Source organism: Manis javanica, chromosome 16 (assembly GCF_040802235.1).
Source record: "Manis javanica isolate MJ-LG chromosome 16, MJ_LKY, whole genome shotgun sequence".
Lineage (NCBI taxonomy): Eukaryota > Metazoa > Chordata > Mammalia > Pholidota > Manidae > Manis > Manis javanica.
Window position 1 is genome coordinate 53,472,010 of NC_133171.1, and position 18,179 is coordinate 53,490,188.

The 18,179-nt window shown below is 50.2% G+C and overlaps 1 protein-coding gene across 2 annotated transcripts in view; it reads left to right on the forward strand.

Moving 5' to 3' along the window:
• Positions 1 to 18,179, forward strand: part of CPNE5 (copine 5) — an 88,593-nt gene that overhangs the window by 48,456 nt on the left and 21,958 nt on the right. For both annotated transcript variants that reach the window (XM_017643531.3, XM_017643532.3), the window contains 2 exons: positions 6,566 to 6,669; positions 11,385 to 11,489. In XM_017643531.3, the coding sequence (XP_017499020.2) occupies positions 6,566 to 6,669; positions 11,385 to 11,489 (209 nt within the window). The remainder of the gene's footprint in view (positions 1 to 6,565; positions 6,670 to 11,384; positions 11,490 to 18,179) is intronic.

Below are 18,179 nucleotides of genomic sequence, written 5' to 3' on the forward strand. Positions count from 1 at the left end.
CGATCTGGATGCCTTTTATTTCTTTGTGTTGTCTGATTGCTGTGGCTAGGACCTCCAGAACTATGTTGAATAAAAGTGGGGACAGTGGGCATCCTTGTCTTATTCCCGATCTTATGAGAAAAGCTTTCAGCTTCTCACTGTTCAGTATGATGTTGTCTGTGGGTCTATCATATATGGCCTTTATTATGTTGAGGTACTTGCCCTCTATACCCATTTTGTTGAGAGTTTTTATCATGAATGGATGTTGAATTTTGTCAGGTGCTTTTCCAGCATCTATAGAGATGATCATGTGGTTTTTGTCCTTTTTATTGATGTGGTGGATGATGTTGATGGATTTTCAAATGTTGTACCATCCTTGCATCCCTGGATCAAGTATCACCCTTTTAAAAGTTAGTTTGTAAATTTTTTTGGTCTTAGAAATCACTTTTCTGGTTTAAAAAAAAAGAAAGAAAACAAAAACATTTTTTCCCCATGCAAAAAAAGTAACGCCTTCATAATGGACAAATTAGAAAAAGCAAAGAATCAAAAAATCACCCTGATATAATAATTGTTGATATTTTGATGCATTTCCTGCTTTCTGGCTGTACATGTGTGTGTGTGTATATATATATATATATTTTTTTTCTTACAATTAGTAGAATATGGTATCCATATTTATTTTCCTATGTCATTAGATATTCTTAGAAAACGTGTGTTTAATAGTAGCATATATTCCTTCGTTGTATAATTGTAAATTGTGGATGGGCCATAATTTATTGAATCTATTCTTTGGTAGGAAACAATATAATTAATACTGCAGTGGACATCCTCCTAGCTGCATCATTCCATTTTTCTTTGAACTTAGTTGATGGATTTTGGTTAGTGTCCCAGATGCACATGCTCAGTGAGTGGGAGGGAGAATGGTCAGTCTGGGGTTTTCAGTCTCTGAAATCAATAGATGCACAGTAACTGGATTGTTTGAGAAGTCAGTCATTCAGACAGCAGAAAGAAAACAGCCTGACCTCAGTGTGTAAAGACAGGCTCAGCCTCCTAGACCAACTTCTACACACACCATCTGTGTTTGAATAAATTCTAGCCTATCAGGTCCTCCCTGATTCCCCCAAACACCTGCACCCAGGGTCCCTCCTTCTGCCATCTTATCCTGGTAAGTGGGGCCTCTGGGCCCCTCTGTGAATGCAGAAGCCTTCCCAGAGGTCACTGCCCACAGAATCACCCCCAACTCTAGGTTATGTTCTCTCCTGCTGGAGTGCTGAATTTTAGAATTGTTGCTAATGATTATTTTTCTTTTTAATTGATGTCTTCTTTTTTTCTGACTACAAAAGACAATGTAGTAACCCCAGGAAATTTGAAAAACCCAGCAAACTTTACAGAGAAGACAATAAATGTCACCAAGTCCCCTCCATCTATTTAAAAGTGCTTCTTAAGGTTCAGGGTGCAAGCAGTAGGGCAAAGTGGTTAAGAACCTGGACTCTGGACCCAGACCAAATGACATGGCTTACTTGCCATGTGACCCTGGGAAAGGAACTTGACCTCTCTGTGCCTCAATTTCTTCATTTTTCAAATGGCTTTGTTTAAATTTTTGATGTTTTGTTTATTGCAGATTTTTTTATTTTTAAAAATACCACATTAGAATTTTTATTTTGATTACTGAGATTTTTGGAGCCCCTTACATTTTGCATTCACCTATTCTTGTTATGACCCTGGGGTTGCCAGCAAGATCCAAATCAGAGCAGCCTTCTGTTCTCCTCTTCTAAGTGTTGCTATCCTCTCCCAGCCTTCAGCCTACTTACTGACTCTGGGCCTGATCTCTGACCTCTGTGGCCCTCTTCTGGGTCAGGGAGCGCTAATATGCTTGAGTGGGCCAGGCCACCCTGGAGAGAAAGGCTGTTTGCTGTGATCTCCCAAGCAGCCTGATTAAGATGCAGCAAGATGCAAATCGAGGCAATCCTGCTGTTTTAGAAGAACTTTATATGTTTTTTTTAAAAGATAGGGTGAAAAGACAGAAATTGCAGGAAATTATGTATTGCAAGAGCTGCTTTATCTTTTCCACACTTGATTCCCGAGATGCTTCTGGTTTAAAAACAGCATTTTATATGCTCAAAGAGCCTTACGCTCAGGCTGAGGCCAGCAAACAGTGGGACCTCTGACCCTCAGTCAGAATTTGGTGCTCCCTAGTACTGCTGGATCTGTCCATCTTAGTGCCACTTCTCAACCTCTTCTGGGGTCACATGTATATCAAGGGTTGATTCATTTACTAACCCCCATTTAAGGAGAGCAGTTGAAGTCTTGTTCATATGACTACTGATATAACCCATAGCCACCCTCAAAAGCACAGTCCCTGGACATCTACAGATCCCTGTTTCAAGGACTCCCCACAGGGTTCTAACCCATTAGGGAGGAAGCTTGCCTTGGTTATAGCCTAGAAATCTTTCAGAAGTTCTGTCTTATCCCCGCAGATTCAACAATGGCACAACAATACTGATTATCATAATGGGCTTTTGGTGAATATTTCCAGTCTAGACTGTGTTACGGAGGGCAGATTAGGTTGGGCATCAAAATAAGCCCAGCAACCTGCATATATTTGCCATCAGCAGGGAGTGAGATCTGGCTCACTGATGGATTTTTCCAGTTAGCTGGATTTCAGAGCCAGTCTTTATTTTATGTTATTTTTTAATTTTAACTAGTTTGCTTGGAGGAGGCCTTTCTAAAATGGATTTCACACTTCTCTGACTTCTCATACTGAGGCTACAGAACATAATTAAACTTATCTTCATGATTCAGGGTCATCATTTGGAATCTCAGTTATTAATCTTCAAGTCAGACTGTCTTGTGCCAATCCCAGCCTCTCCTCTTACTTGCTGTGTGGCTTCAGGCAAGGATATTAACCTCTTTGTGCCTCAGTTTCCTCATTTTAAAATGAGAATAATAATAGTACCTATCTCACAGGGTTGTTGAGAGGATGAAATGAATTAATAGATGTAAAAACAGTGCTTGGCACATATTAGGTAGAACCATATTATATTGCCATTGGCAATTTGATATGATTCAGCCCAGTAGTAGATGGTGCTCTGCGAGTGTTGGGTCCTGTTCTATAGCTGCTCCATGCTAGACCTGTGGACTGGTATTTCGCATAGGCCATCTCCTTCAGGCTTCCCAACAGGCTCACAGGGGCATTTTTATGCCCATTTTCCAGAGGAGAACACCAGGGCTTAGATTAAGCTGCCTGCCCCAGGCTGCTCAGCTGGTAGGTGGCAATGGTGCCGTTCTGATCAGGTGGCTCCTCTGTACTGTTCTATCAGGTGCTGTGTGGGGGCAGTGGCCCTCCCAGCAGAGCATTTAATAGTCCTGGAAGTTATAGTCTATTAAGTTCTGCATCCATTTTTTTCTCATATTCCTACTTCCCTTTCTGACTTTGCAGGGTCCTAAGGGGTTCTCCTAGAAAGCAAAATAAGAGCTTTTGCCCTGGACTTTGTAGTGTCTGATTTGGTTGTTTCAAATATTCAAATTGTATGTATATTATACATATGTCAACCCATCAGCCAGTGCAGGTTGTCCCATGTGACTCGCCTATGTTTGCTCAGTGCAGGTGTCACACAGGTGACATCCGGATGTGTGGGGTCACATCTGGAAACACAACCAAGCTGGATTTGGGAGGCTGAAGGAGCCCTGGATTCCCAGACTGTTCCCTGAATGCCAGCCTTCCCCAATGGCTGCCCATCCTAGTATGCTCCCTATGGCATCAGCACCGAAGCCTAAACCACCCAACTTAAAAGGACAGTGGGAGGGCATCCTGTCTAGCATGTCACTTACAGATGAGGAAACTGAGTCCTGGGGAGCTTGAGGGCCTGTGGGGACTAACTAGAACTCAGAACTCTGGGGTCCTCGCGGGGGCTGTCCCCACTGCCCTCCTCCGCGGTTTGGTCCTCTCTTGGTGTGTTCTGATGCCACCTTCCCATTGCCTCTGTGGGGAGGGGCCAGGGCTGCCTTCATGGGTGTGTGGCCTGTGCAGTCTCACAGGGCCTGTGCTTGGCTTGATGCTCTGCTCTCATTGTTTTGAAATTTCTTAATACTTTTTTGAACAAAGGACCTCACTTTTGAACAAAGTTTCCTTTACGCTGGGCCTACAGATTATGTCTAGTGCTGGGAGGAGTTCAGCTCATTGGGTCCTAGGCCTCCTCCTGGAGCGCCCCAGGGAGGCATTTAAAGGTCTGCCTCTATCCAGCATGGGGTGGGACTGGAACTTTTCCTGGGGATAGATGGGGACTGCTGGGGATGGACTTAGGAGGCTAGAGGTCCTTGTGGGAGGCTGAGAGGAAAAGCCCTGAAGTCTAACTGCCTGGGTCACCCACTGTGACCTTAGAGGCATATGACAACCTCTAAAAGCCTCCGATTCCACATCTGTAACATGGGGAGAGTAGTTACTTCAAATGAGTGTTATGAGGATTCAGTGAAATAATGTAAAGAGAAGGCATAACAGTGCCTGGCATCTAACAGGTGCTTAATAAGTCAGCCATTCTCTTATTCCAGGTCTGAAGTCCTAGATATCTCAGGAGGCTCTAGGATTCCTGGGGCTTCTAGGGCTTGGAAGCCCCCAGGCCAGCCTTCTGGTTCCTCTCAGATGGGCAATGATGACCGGTATGGTAAAGCTGTCATTACCCGGGTGCCTCATATGGCCACCGAGCCTCAGGACCAGCCCTCTTCAGAGCCTCCCTTCCTTAGGCACTTCCCTGGTTAACCAGGGTCCAGTCCCTCCCTGCCCATACAAGTGCGGAGTCCGAAGAAAATCAGGCAAGCAGGCCTCACAAATTGTGATGTGCTCTCTGTCAGAGAGGCAGACTGGTGTGCTGGCTTTGAAATCCATTCATACATGTTGAATTTCTGCTCTCCCAGTTACCAGCTGATGATCTTGGGCAGATTACCTACCTTGTTTGACCCCTAGCTTCCACATATGTAAAGAAGTGACAAAGGACTGTTTTGAGGGCTAAATATGCTAAGGATGTAGAGCACTGAGCTCAGTGACTGGTGCACACAGATAGTGTCTAATAAACGTTTGGTGAATGAATGAATGAGTTAGTGATTGGAGAGATGCTCTGTGTTTACTGTTGTCAGATGTCCTGGAGGGGAGGCATGTGAGGGTGTAGAGGTGGGGATAGGGCAGGGACAGAAGCCACACAGGCTGTGGGGGAGAGGAGAAGTGTCCAGATAACCATGACCGCTTGCACACACGGCCTTTAGAGCCATACACTGCGCTGCACACTGTTCTCAGCACCGTACTTGTATTAACTCATTTCATCCCCACGACAAGCCTATGAGTTAGGTGCTGCCAGTATATGCATTTTATAGATGAGGAAACAGCATAGAGAGGGTGAATATGCCACACAGCTAGGAAGGGATGGGACTGAAGCATGCAACCTGGCTCTTCCAGTGTTCCCCACCGTTACACCACACCCGCCCCCAGCTGTGACTGCCCTTTCAGCTTGTGGGAGGTTGCCGCTTTATCTCTGACACCATTTTGGTTCTCCCTGGGACACTGATCTTAAGGGATCGTGTTGCCCACTGAGAGGAAGGGGGCAGTGTGACAGAGCTGGGGTCAGGCCCTGGCCCTTGAGGGACAATGAGACGGACCCCTGAATTCTAGCCAGTGGGCAGCTGGTTGGTCAGGATGCAGGGCTTTTAGGTTGGAGAGGCCACATGGGGATGGTAGAGAGGAGGATGTGGGGGCATCTCTGCCCAATGCCCTGTCAGCCACAGCAGGCTGAGGGGCTGGGCCATGGGAGGGGAGTGGTCCAGCCATCCCACCAGAGCCTGGGCCCCTTCTCTGTGCTCGTAGGGCTGAGTGTTGGGTCAGCCTGGGCTGTGACCTGGTCAGGAGGGTCAGAAACTCAAGCCTCAGCTGTAAATGGGACGTGACCCTCGCCACATCTAGCTGAGACAGCTGGGAGGGCCTCTGGTGGGTTAGAGGGTGTGAAGGTGACTGTCCTCTGGGGCTACACATATGAGTGAGAGAGTGAGGCAATGTGGACAGAGTGAGGGCTTCGGGGTTGGGGGCTGGCTCAGAGTGGCCTTTGGTCACTCTTGGCCTTTTGCCTCTTTGAGCCACTCAGTACAACAGTAATGAAACCATGTTCATTGACATTGATGGCATGGGTGCAGTGTGGCTGTGTTCCACTAAGCAGTTCTCACGTCGATCTCCTTTAGCCCTCAACACAGCCCTTTGAGACGTGTGCTGTAATCAGCCCCATGTCACAGAGGGGAAACTGACACTCCCAGGGCACACAGCTAGAAAGTGGCAGATTCACAGTGAGACAGCCAGCTCCAGCATGCACCTGCTAGCACTTTGCCTGCTGGGTGGGGTTGGTTGAAGATGAAATGAGACCCTCCGGCATCTTAGCCAAGGCCCTGGCCCTTAGTTGGTGTGGGGCACATTAAGATGCTGTCCTTTCTAACCAGTTAGGCGTGTGGGTCCGCATGTTTTCTAGCACCCTGGGGCTGTGTTTCTGCAGGGACTGGGGTGCCCTCCAGCCATGTCCTACCTCACCCTCCTGTTCTCCCTCCCTCCTCTCAGGATGTCGCCACAATGCAGTTCTGTGCCAACAAGCTAGACAAGAAAGATTTCTTTGGGAAGTCTGACCCCTTCTTGGTGTTTTACAGAAGCAACGAGGATGGCACGTGAGTTCTCCAGCTCCGAGAGACCCTTCCTTCTTCCACACAAATCAGTCCATGTCTCCAAGCCCAGTCATTCACCCGAGCCCTCTGAACACCCCGCTACATGTCCCGTCACTACTGCACGTGCAGGCATGGCAAATCTGGACCCATTTCTCTGCTCAGCCCCACACCTTGCCTTCAAAACTTACATGCCTTTGAAGCCCCCATTTCCTTCTCTTCTCTCCCTAATCTAGAAGACACCCACAATACAATGGAAACACGCACAACACGTGGATAAATGTAGGTCAGCCATGTACACAGAGGGACAGATTCTAGGTTGAGAGTCTGGGGACCTGGGTCCTCCTCACCAACTGGCTGTGTGACCCAGAGCAAGTTATGCCCCCTCTCTGGACCTGTTTTCTCATCAGTAGAATGAGCCAGTTGGATTGGGCCGGCTTCACGGTCTCCTTCAGCACTGTAGCTCTGGGAGGCCGTGGCTACTCATGGCTGAGATTCTGCAGAACGAAGGTGCAATGGGGCCAGGGAGGTTAATTAGAGAAACGCTGCTGGAGAAGGGGAACTTGGAAGCAGGTTTTAAAAGGAGGGGAAGAAAATGGATCCACAGTGGGAGGAGCAGGGGAGAACAAAAGGTGTGTGCAAAGCAAGTATGCTCTGAGCAGAGGGCAGAAAGGCTTGTACCAAGTTCCCCTGGATTCTGGAATTCTGCGTGTGTAGGGGGCAGGGAGAAGCAATGAGGAGGTGTGTTTCAGTTCAAGGGAAAGATGATTTTTAAACTTGAAAGTACAAAACAAGGGAAATTAGGTGTGATCATTTGCATGACAAAAGGATTCTTTGTTTCACCAAAGGACTCCCAGCAGGATTCTTTAAATAATTCATGCTGACTTTGACTTGACTTGCTGGGGGGAGGAAAAGGCTTGAGCGACGTTCTGGGTGCCCACGGAACTGTCCAAACAAGTCCCCGCCAGAGAGGCAACGCCAGGGTTGTACGGGGCTTGTCTCTTGTCTGGGAGGTGAGGGCCCGCGACCACAGGGAGGGAGGGGTTTGGGTTTGGGAGCCGAGAGGGGTGTGTGGCAGAGTGTTTGCCAGTGGTGGTTCTGGCAACACTGAGTAGGATGGCTGGGGAGGGGTAGGGAACAGGTAGAGACTCATGACTGACACCGTGAGCAGGTGGGAGGCGCTGGGCGCCCAGGTGAGCTGTGCTGTGGAAAGGCAGGGAGGACGTGGGGAGGGAAGTACTGGGCAGAGGATAGTGTGGAGACCGCACCAGGCAGAACTTGGGGTGGGGGGGTCCCAATCCCCTGAGCGTGGGGCTGCAGGGAACCAGCGTGCTGAAAATGGCAGGAGCCGGTCACGTGGTGCTGGGAGTTTAGCTGGGGACCAGTTTCACTGGCAGCATGGATCAATCTCTCCAGGCCAGAACAGCAAGGGTGATGGAGCAACTGACCCTGAAGCCCCCCAGGGGTGGGCCAGACTGCAGGCACCTGGGAACGAGCAGTTGCGAAGGTCAGAGGCTGAATGGTGAGGGCAGAGTGGTTTCTCACAGTTTGAAGAGAGAGGAGTTGAAGATTTGGGAGACACTCCAGTCAGGAGGATGGGAGAAAGGCCAGGGAGGGAGCCCAGGGAGTGGAATGTCACGCCTGCTGCACTAGGAAGGAGAGGGAAGGAAGAGTCACAGAGTGCCCAGTGTGCTCCTGGCTCTGCACCTGCCCTGTCTTGTTCAGTCCCAACCACTGGTCTGGGAGAAAGAATGTAACAGGGGAGAGCAGGGCTCTGCGGGCTGCCTGCTGGGCCTGGCTCTGGGCTGCCGATTATTAATTAGCCTTGTAGCTTCAGGCAAGTCCAGTGGAACTTTTGGGGATGATGGAAATGTTCTGTATCTCTCCATCCAGTCTAGTCACCAAGTAGCCATGGGTAGCCATTGAGCACTTGAAATGGGGCTAGTGTGACTGGAGAAGTGAATTATTTTTTTTCCTTTTTTTGAGAGGGCATCTCTCATATTTATTGATCATATGGTTGTTAACAACAATAAAATTCTGTATAGACGACTCAATGCACAATCATTAATCGACCCCAAGCCTAATTGTTAACAGTCTCCAATCTTCTGAAGCATAACGAACAAGTTTTTACATGGTGAACAAGTTCTTACATAGTGAATAAGTTCTTACATGGTGAACAGTGCAACGGCAGTCATACCACAGAAACTTTCGGTTTTGATCACGCATCATGAACTAGAAACAGTCAGGTCAATTATGATTATTCGTTTGATTTTTATACTTGATTTATATGTGAATCCCACATTTCTCCCTTATTATTATTATTATTATTTTTAAATAAAATGCTGAAGTGGTAGGTAGATGCAAGATAAAGGTAGAAAACATAGTTTAGTGCTGTAAGAGGGCAAATGTAGATGATCAGGTGTGTGCCTATAGACTAAGTATTAATCCAAGCTAGACAAGGGCAACAAAATATCCACAGATGCAGAAGATTTCTCTCAAAACAGGGGGTGAGGTTCTAAGCCTCACCTCTGTTGATCCCCAATTTCTCACCTGATGGCCCCCCTGCGACTGTGCCTGTCTTAGGTTGTTCCTCCCTTGAGGAATCTTACCCATCTCTGGCTAACCAGTCATCGAGAAGTGAATTTTTAATTGTAATTTAAGTTAATTTAAATGTAAATAGCCACATGTGGCCAGTGGCTACCAATTTGGACAGTGCAGCTATAACCTCTGTGACTTAGTTCTTGGGATGTACGATGGGGATGCTGTAAGAACCAAATAAGTTAATTTGCGTAATTAGAACAGGGCTTGGCAGCGTTAGCTACCCTTTGTATCCCCATTTTACAATGGAAGGGAAGCTCAGAGAGAGAAAGTCACTTGCCTAGGGCTGCACAACTGGTAGTAGTGGGCCTGGAACTGGAGCCCAGATCTGTCTGACCCCACTGGTTAGTGCTGTCCTGTCCCAAGCCCCGAGTGTGTGTTGAAACGAATTGAATGGAGCCTGGTCTCCCATGGCAAGTGCAATGGGTCAAGGGGCCTGTGGATTTGGTGCTGGGTTGGGGAGGCAAGAGTGTGAAGCAGAAACCAGACTACACAGGGCTCAGGAAGAAACACATAGAGAGGAAGTTGGGCTGATTGCTTAGAAGACCTGGTCAGGAAGTTTGGCTGGCAAGGGAGAGGAGACCGATAAGCCAATGGTTCCAAAGAGATGGGGCTGGGAGGATGCACAGCAGGTCTGTATGTCTGTGACTGATCTAGGCTGGAGGCCTCTGGAGCCAGTTAGGGCTTTTGCACGGTGTGTGCCTCCCTTCCTTCACTGCTCAGTTCTACTCCTGATTCTTCCTCCTGCCTGTCTCTCCCAGCCCTCCTCCTCCTCCTGCTCTGCCTGCCTGTTCCAGCCATGAGTTTGTAGCAGTGCCTCCTCCTTCCACATCCCCATTTCTGTCTTTGTCACCAGCTCTGGCGTGTGTGGGGAGGTCTCCCACATGTATCTCCACACTCCAGTGGGTGGATGAGAAGGAGCAGAGAAGAGAAACGCTGAGCTGCAATGACAGGAATGACATTTTGACTTGAAAATTGCCAGAGAAGAAATGGCACAGGCTGTGTGGGCATGGATGGGCCCCATGCACTTTTCTGGGTGACCTTTCCAAGCTGGGAGGCAGTTGGGATGGCTGCTGGGAAATCTTAGGTCCACTCTAGCTCTACTCTGGCTCCTAGCTGCCCCTCCATGTGGCAGGGCAGGATGGGGCCAGCCAGGCATGGCCTGGGGAGTGGGCGGGGATGGGGCCTAGCTGGGATAAGCCCACCCTGCACTTTGAGTCTGCAAAACAAGCTCATGAATTCAGACTGAAAGAGCTGAAAGGTCTTAAAAATCATCTAAGCGGAGGGCTTTACTTTCACTGGTTTGAAATGCCAGTGAAAGCTATGGAAACTCTCCCCTGAGAAATACATCTATTCATTAGTTAATTTAAAAAAATACTTAGTGGACACTAGTGCCAGACACTGATCAAAGAAGACAAAACCCTTGCCCTTACAGAGCTTACATTTTAGTAACAGACCATAAAATAAATAAGGAGAAAAATGTGCCATGTCAAATGTTGACAGGTTAAACGGGAAAAAAAGTGTAGGAGGGGACTAGGGGATGTCAGTCAGGAGACCAAGGGGGTTGTAAATTTTAGATATGGTGCTCAGAGCAGGCACTCATGTCAAAGAGGTAACCTTTGAGTAAAAACCTGAAGGAAGTGAGCTGGTGAGCCATGAATGTGGACGTGGGCAGAGAGTGCTCCAGGCAGGCAAACAGCAAGCATGCAAAACGCCAACACCCAATTTCCTGCACAATTTCAAGGGATCCCAGACCCCTAAAGCCCATCAACAGCTTCTGTGGATTTCAGATAAAGAGTGTCTGACAGTGGCCAACTCCCTGGGTTTAGAGGTGAGGAAATAGAGGCCCAGAGAGGGACGGGTTGCTTAAGGTCACACAGAGAGCAGGGGTCAGAACCTGCATCTCCTGACATTCCCCATCTGTGTAGAAATCCTCTCTGAAGCATCACCAAGGAATGGCCATCTAGTTTCTGCCGAAAATGCTAGTGATGGGCACCTCATCCCTTCACGAAGCCAGTTTGCCCTGTCTTGCAAATGCAAGGGTTAATAGGTTGGTCCCTCTGTTGACCTGGATTCTGCCTCCCTTGGGTTCGGCCTGACACTTTCCTTCTCTTCTTTACCAGGTTCACTATCTGCCACAAGACTGAGGTCATGAAGAACACCCTAAACCCAGTGTGGCAAACCTTCTCCATTCCTGTGAGAGCGCTCTGCAACGGGGACTATGACCGGTGAGATGAGAATGTGCCCCTCCCCCAGCACAGGTGCAGGAGGAAGGGTGCACGCTGGTGCGGGCCATGCTGGCACCCTGAGCGGAGCCTCCTGGAGGTGTGCGTGTGTGGCCCTGCCCGGGGCTGAGCTCCCCCACCCCCATGCTCCCCCTTCCTGGGCAGCGTCTGCCTTCATGTCCTCATGGTCCTCCCCTCCCTGCTGCCAGCCTCATTCCTGTCAAGTCTTGCATCCCTGCTGGTGAGGACCTCCCCAGGCTCGGGGGAGGGAGCTGCCTGGGATTCTGGGGAAGGCTGGAACTCAGCAGCCTGACTTTTCATTATTTCCAGTGGAGGAGCAGCTGGGGGTGGGATGGGGCTTTAGATACAGAGGTAGCCTGGTCCCTAACAGTAACTCCTGGTGGATGATGTCTGGGGAGTCAGGATCCAAGATACTCTGCACCAGCCAAGTTGCTATAAATGGGGTGAAAGGTGGCTACAGAGAGCTCATGGAACCTTTTGACTTGGTAGAAACTACTTATTATATGCTAGCTATCATCATCATCGTTTGAGTATAGATTGCTGAGTGTAGATAGCAGACACCTGGTTTCTAATTCTGGCTCTGTGACTAAAGAGCACCTGGGCAAGCTTTGTCTTGTCTGAGCCTCCATTTCCTTACCTGTAAAATGGGTATTTAAATGTCTATCTACCTTAAAGAGCTGCTCCAAAGCTCATATGATACAGCCTACACAAGAAGGCTCTGGTGTACGTAAAATATCAAATTCAGCAATTCATCCACAAGCCTTTATTGCCTCCCTACCATGTGCCCAGCACTGTGCTAGAAGCTAAGAAGTCAGCAGGGAGCAAAGTGCACAGTCTTCACCCTTCACCCAACTTCCTGGAGTTTACATGCTCATTGGGGAGGCAGACATTAATCCAATAATCACACAATGAAACATAATTACAAACTGTGGTAGTGCCAGAGGAGGGAGGGGCATGTACGATGGGAGCTGCGACATGGGATCCGTCTGTGTTAAGTTGTGAGAACCCAGCTGGTTTCCTGGTGATTGTTGTAGCTGGTGGGTGAGCTGGCAGGGGGTTCACAGCAGGGCTGCCTAGGCAGACGAGGAAGCTGGGCCCCTGCTGGCTACTCAGATAAGAATACTGGGTTATCAGGACAGACACCTTGGGTCACCCTGGCTGGCTGCTTGGCATGGGTTCCCTGGAACCCGGCTCACAGTGGCTACTGACAGGGTTTGTGTGGTGGGGGCAGGGAGTGATGGATGGCTATGGGCACTCCTGTCTCCCTCCAGGAAACCCTCAGGCTGCCCTATTAGGTTGCTGATCCTGGAGAGATGAGGTGGCTCCTTTTCCTGCCTTTTGTGGAAAAGCCACCATCTGTTCCAGAGGTGGTCATTGAGCACCTACTCTGTGCTCAGCACTGTGCCTCCAGCTGTGCAGCATTCAAGGAAATATAGCTGCATTTCCATCTCCAGGGGACTTTTAGTCTGACCACAGCTCAGATATGCCCACATGTATTTTGGATAGCACAATAACTGCAAAGTGAGACTGGAGACAGAAATAGGCATTCCAGCCAAACAAATCCCCCTTACACGTCTGGCCAGGTCCTGGGGCTTCTGGAAGGGTGAGGAATGGGAGGACAGGCTAGCTGGAGCAGTAGGGTCTAAAGGAGGCTCAGAGAAGGCTGGTGAGCAGAGTGGGTTCCTAGGAACAGGGGTGAGGGAGGAATGGCTGGGCTGGAGAGAGCTGGAGAGGGAGGGAGGGGAAACGCAAGGATGGGAGAGCGTGGCAGTCCGAGGCTCACTGGGTGGGAGGAACCGGGCCTCTGGCCCCACTGCCCAGAGGTTGTTGGTGTCCCAGCTGCCCCCTACAGCCCTGCATCCCTAGGGAGGGGAGCCTCAACTCAGCCTTGTCGGGGATGGTGAGGAGAGCAGCTGCTCCGTGGCCTGGCTCACTGTTCAGCCCCTGGACGAGGTGAGGTTGTGGTGGGAAGGGGCAGGAGGGGGCAGGTTGTGGGGAGAGCCTGGGCAGGCTCCCATCTCCCCCTCCCCCAGGCTGAGCCCCAGACTGGTTTCCCTCCAAGATGATTGGGCAGCTCAGGCCCCTTCTCCATAGCCAGAAACAGATTGACTGTGACGTGAGTGACAGTGGTGTTAATGCACCAGGCATATCACGCTGCCTGATGAGCCAGCAGGCCTGTCTCCTGCCGAGCCCCAGGGTAACCTATGTACCCGATAACCACTCAGGAGGTGCAAGTGTCTGGGAGGCCCTCTCAGGGCAGGAGAGGAGGCCTTGTTCAGGAAAATACAGCACTTCCTCTCTCCTTCCAAGGCACCTCTTGAAGCCTCCCAGGGCACATTCTGTTTAATCCAGCAGTCATGTCTTCCAAGCCAGCCAGGCACGAGGCACCCTGCTGGGTGCTGTGGGCATACTGAGCTATCAGACCCAAGCCTCCCTCTTAGGTTACTCCCAGGCCAGGGTGGGACACAGACAGGCAATAATAATAATAACAATAGGAATAATAATATAGCTAAGGCTCCTGTAAGCACTTTTGGAGTAATTTATGGATATGAACTAATTTAATACTCCGAACAATTAGTACCAGCTCTGGAAAAGGTACTACTGCTATCTACATTTTACAGGTAAGGACACTGAGGCCCAAAGAAGTGAAGTAACTTCCTCAGTATTTAACTGCCAGTCAATGGTAGAACCAGGATCTGGACCCAGGCAGGCTGGCTCTAGAATCTGTGCTCTTAACCCCAGTACTCTGCTGCCAAATGGCCAAGACGTGGTGGAAGTGGGGTGTGCTTGGAGGAGGCCTCTCAGAACATTGCCCAGGGGCTCAGGGCAGGTCAGCTTTGGGATTGGAGGTGGAAGGAGGCCTCAAAAGGCCTTGACACCTGCCTGGATATGGGGGTAAAAGAGATGAGGAGATCTTGGGGTACAGAGCTGGGGGCCAAGAGAAGACGGTCTTCCTACAGAAATGGGAAGTGTAACAGGGAGCCGGAGTAGCAGCTGTGGGGCAGGCACAGTGGTGCTCAGTGGAGGGGAGAGGAGGGCAGAGGTCTGAATCCATAGGATGGGGTCTGGCAGAGGTCAAGCGCCCAAAGCCCTGTGGGGAGGCTATAGGTCAGGAGCAGGAGAAAGAAGAGGAGATGGTCATAGAGATGGGGGGAACCAAGAGGAGGGCAGCCGTGTCAGGGAGCTGAGAGGAGAATTCAAAGTACTGATTACTATTGTGAAGAAGCAGGCCAGGAGGCTGAGAATCAGGGATCTGCTGAGAAAGGGCAGTGTTCTGGAAGTGACCGGCATGGAACCAGTTAAGATTATTTGAGTCTTTAGTACATGGGCCAAATTGTCCTAACTGCTTTAAATACATTGTGTTATTTTGTGAATTTAAATTCCACAGTCACCCCAGAAGGTAGTATTAATGACATGTCCATTTCTCAGATGGGAAAATGGTGGAGTAGAGATTATGTGACTTGCCTGGGCAAGGAGGAGGTACTTTCCCTTTTCCAGAAGTTGCCTCTGGGCTGAACCTTTGGTCTGGGGACCCCCTGCCTTTTCTGTGTCTCTAGTCCATACTCAAGTGACCCACCTGAGCAGAACTGGAGCCCAGCCTTCCAGTGGGTTGAAGTGGGGTGTGGCAAGACCCACTTCCCCTGCCTTCCCTGAAGTCCCCCAGCTCTCCTCCAACATTCTGTGGTTTGAGGATTTGTTCCCTATTAAGCCAGATTCCCCTGGGTTGGGCTGCTGTCAGTCACCCACACCTCAATGTTGAGTGAGTGGCTCTGAAGAAGGCGTTAGGGCAGTGGGTGCTCACCTGCCCAGGAGAGAGGATTCCCAGGAATTGGAATCAACTCACATCTCCAAAACCTCACATTTCTGTCACCCCCTGGGATGAACCAGTTGCTTCTCCTGTGAACTCCACCTCCTATGCTGAGCACCAGCAGGGGCCAGGTGAGCATGTGTCAACTCCGTTAGGAGTGGCTTATCATCCCCAGCTCACACACCAGACAGAGGAGGGAAAGCCACTGCGGGCCAGCCAGGGCTGCACAGAGCTCCCCACTGTCCAGTCTCGCTGTCCACACCCGGGGGCCTCACACTCCGCTTCCTCCCTGAAGCTTCTCAGTCAGTTTAGGGCCAAACCCTCAGGGCCTGTCAGCCCTTGGGATTTGTAAGCAACAGGGATATGTACCTTCACCTGCCCAGGAGAGGCTCTTTAGGAGGCAGACCAGCAGCTTGGCCTGGAGGAGACGACAGATAGAGCTGCTTGGTGCCCTGGGAGGAAAGCCTGGTGTCTTTGCCAGTGTCCCTCACCCCTGCTGGCCTGCTGAAGCTCACACACACCTGACCCTGTCACTCTGGTCCCAGGCCTCCAGAGACCCACAGGATATTGGCTCCTGGCCCTGAGGCCTCGAATCGCTGACCAGCTGTGTGATTCGAGGAAAGCCACACAATCTGGGCTCCCCTTTGGGAGTTTTTGGGAAGGAGGGCATATGGCCCACTTCACGAAGTTGTTAGGAGATCTAAGTCAGCCAACAGATACTTCATAATAGCATATTACCTAATGTATACCGGGCAGTGTTCTAGAAGCTGAAGATACAGCAGCAAGCAAAACAAACAAAAATCCCTGGCCTCATGAAACTGATATTTTCATGGTAAATGGGAATAGTCTGGGAGATGGGAGCTTGGGAGAAAGGCTTGAGTGTTTTAGAGAGAACAGAATAACATGTATCCAATACCGACAGTGTGAATGATGTGGTTGACTTCTCACAGCAGCTCCAAAGTGGGCGTGGTCATCCCATTTTACAGAGGGGTAAACAAAGTCCCCAAGGGTGAAGCTAGTTGCACAGGGCCACAAGGCTGGTACCTGGAAGAGCTGGGATTGCCACTCACAGCTGCTGGCCCCTGAGCCTGCAGCCTTTGTTGTCTGCCTCCCCGGTTAGGGGCTCTTGTTCTGAGCCTCTTTATACCAAATAAGATGCTCATTTTGTGGGCAGCAGAGGCTCATATCATTGTCCCACACCCAGTAGCCCCTTGTCTTGGGTGTTGTCCCTAGGAGTCACTACTGGTCTGTCATGAGCCTTTGTGGGGCCTGTGCTAAGGGGCTGGGAACCAAGGCCTGCAGCCCACGCGTGGCACATGAGATGACCAGGTGCAGCCCAGCCAGGGCTGCACAGTGGCGGAACTGCCAGTAGAGTAGTCGACGCTGTCTGGTTCTGCCACTGCTTCCTCTGTCTTGGCGCGGGTTCTCTCGCCTCCTTTTCCCCCACAGCTGGAGGTGCAGCCACAGCCATCTCTGGACCCTCAAGTGGGGCTGGGCTGAGACCGCCCAGGACTCTCACGCTCAGTGGTCTCAACCTCAGCTGCAAGTTCAAACCCCCTGAGGAGCTTTCAGCAACCCCCCTACCCAGGCTACACCCTAGACCAACTGATTCTGAATCTCTGGGGTGAGGCATCAGCATCAGGATTGCTGAAGGTCCCCAGGGGATCCAGTGTGCAACCAAGTTTGAAAACTAGTGCTCTCCTCTCGAGGGGTCAGTGGCTCTGGCTGCACATTAGAATCAGCCAGGGGGCTTTCCAGAGCTACCCACGTCATGCCCAAGGCCTGTCCAGACCAATTAAAGCAGGTCCTCTGGCTATGGCATTAGAAAAAAATCTTCCCAGTGATTTTTGGGTATCCAAGGCTATGACTGGGGTTCTCTTACAGCCTCTGAGCTTGTGGCTGGCACTGACTCTGACCAGCTGTGTGACCCTGGACAAGTCACTGGGTACCCTTAGGGCTCAGTTTCCCTATCTGAAAATGAGGGGGCTGGAGGTCATCACTCCAGAACATACACAGCGGAGTCACTCGGGAAGCCTTTAAACTGGATGGTCCCTGTCCAGAGCCACCAAGAACTGGGCCTAGGGGTCTGTGTGTCTGGAAGGCTCCCTGGTGATCTGCCAGGCACCAGACTTGGATGCCATAAGGTCGCTTCCATCTTGTCACTCCAGGAACTGGAAGCTGCCAAGTCCACGTACTCAGACTCAGGTGTCCCTAATTTAAGTAAATTTCACATGAACAACTATTTGAAGGTGGCCAAATGCTGAAGTGGAGAGAAGAAGGCATTTATAGAGAGACCCACCTGCATGCCAGGTGGGTTTCCTTGACTTATCTTTGCAGCTGTTCTGCAAGGCTGTTATTATCTCCACTTTAAAATGGGTTTGTGGCTCAGAGAGGTTAAGTGACCTCTCCAAGTCCCTCAGCTGGGGACACAGCATCCAAGTCTCTACCCCAGCCCTTTTTCACCCTTTCCAGCTCACCAGCTCACTTTCAGAGCGTAGACTTTTTTTCCTTTCTACAATAATTCGCCTCAAAGGGACATAGTTTTTTATTTTCCACAGGCATTTAGAGGACTCCTTTACATGGTGGGCTTCTGTGCCCATCCCATTTTACATTTTGATAATAAAAATCCAGCTGATGCATGACCTACTGGGCACTCTTGCATTTCAGAACAGTTCTGCCCTGACGCAGGCAGAATGGTACCCCCACCCTCAGGTCCTGAGGAGGCTCATCTGAAGGGAGTCAGCGCCTCCTTCTGGGCGCTCTAGAACCCCAAGGTTTACTCCTCACCGATGCAGGAGATGGACCCGGGCCAGGGGTGACCCAAAGAGCTGTTAATAGAAGACAGGCCCAGGCAGCCGCCTCCG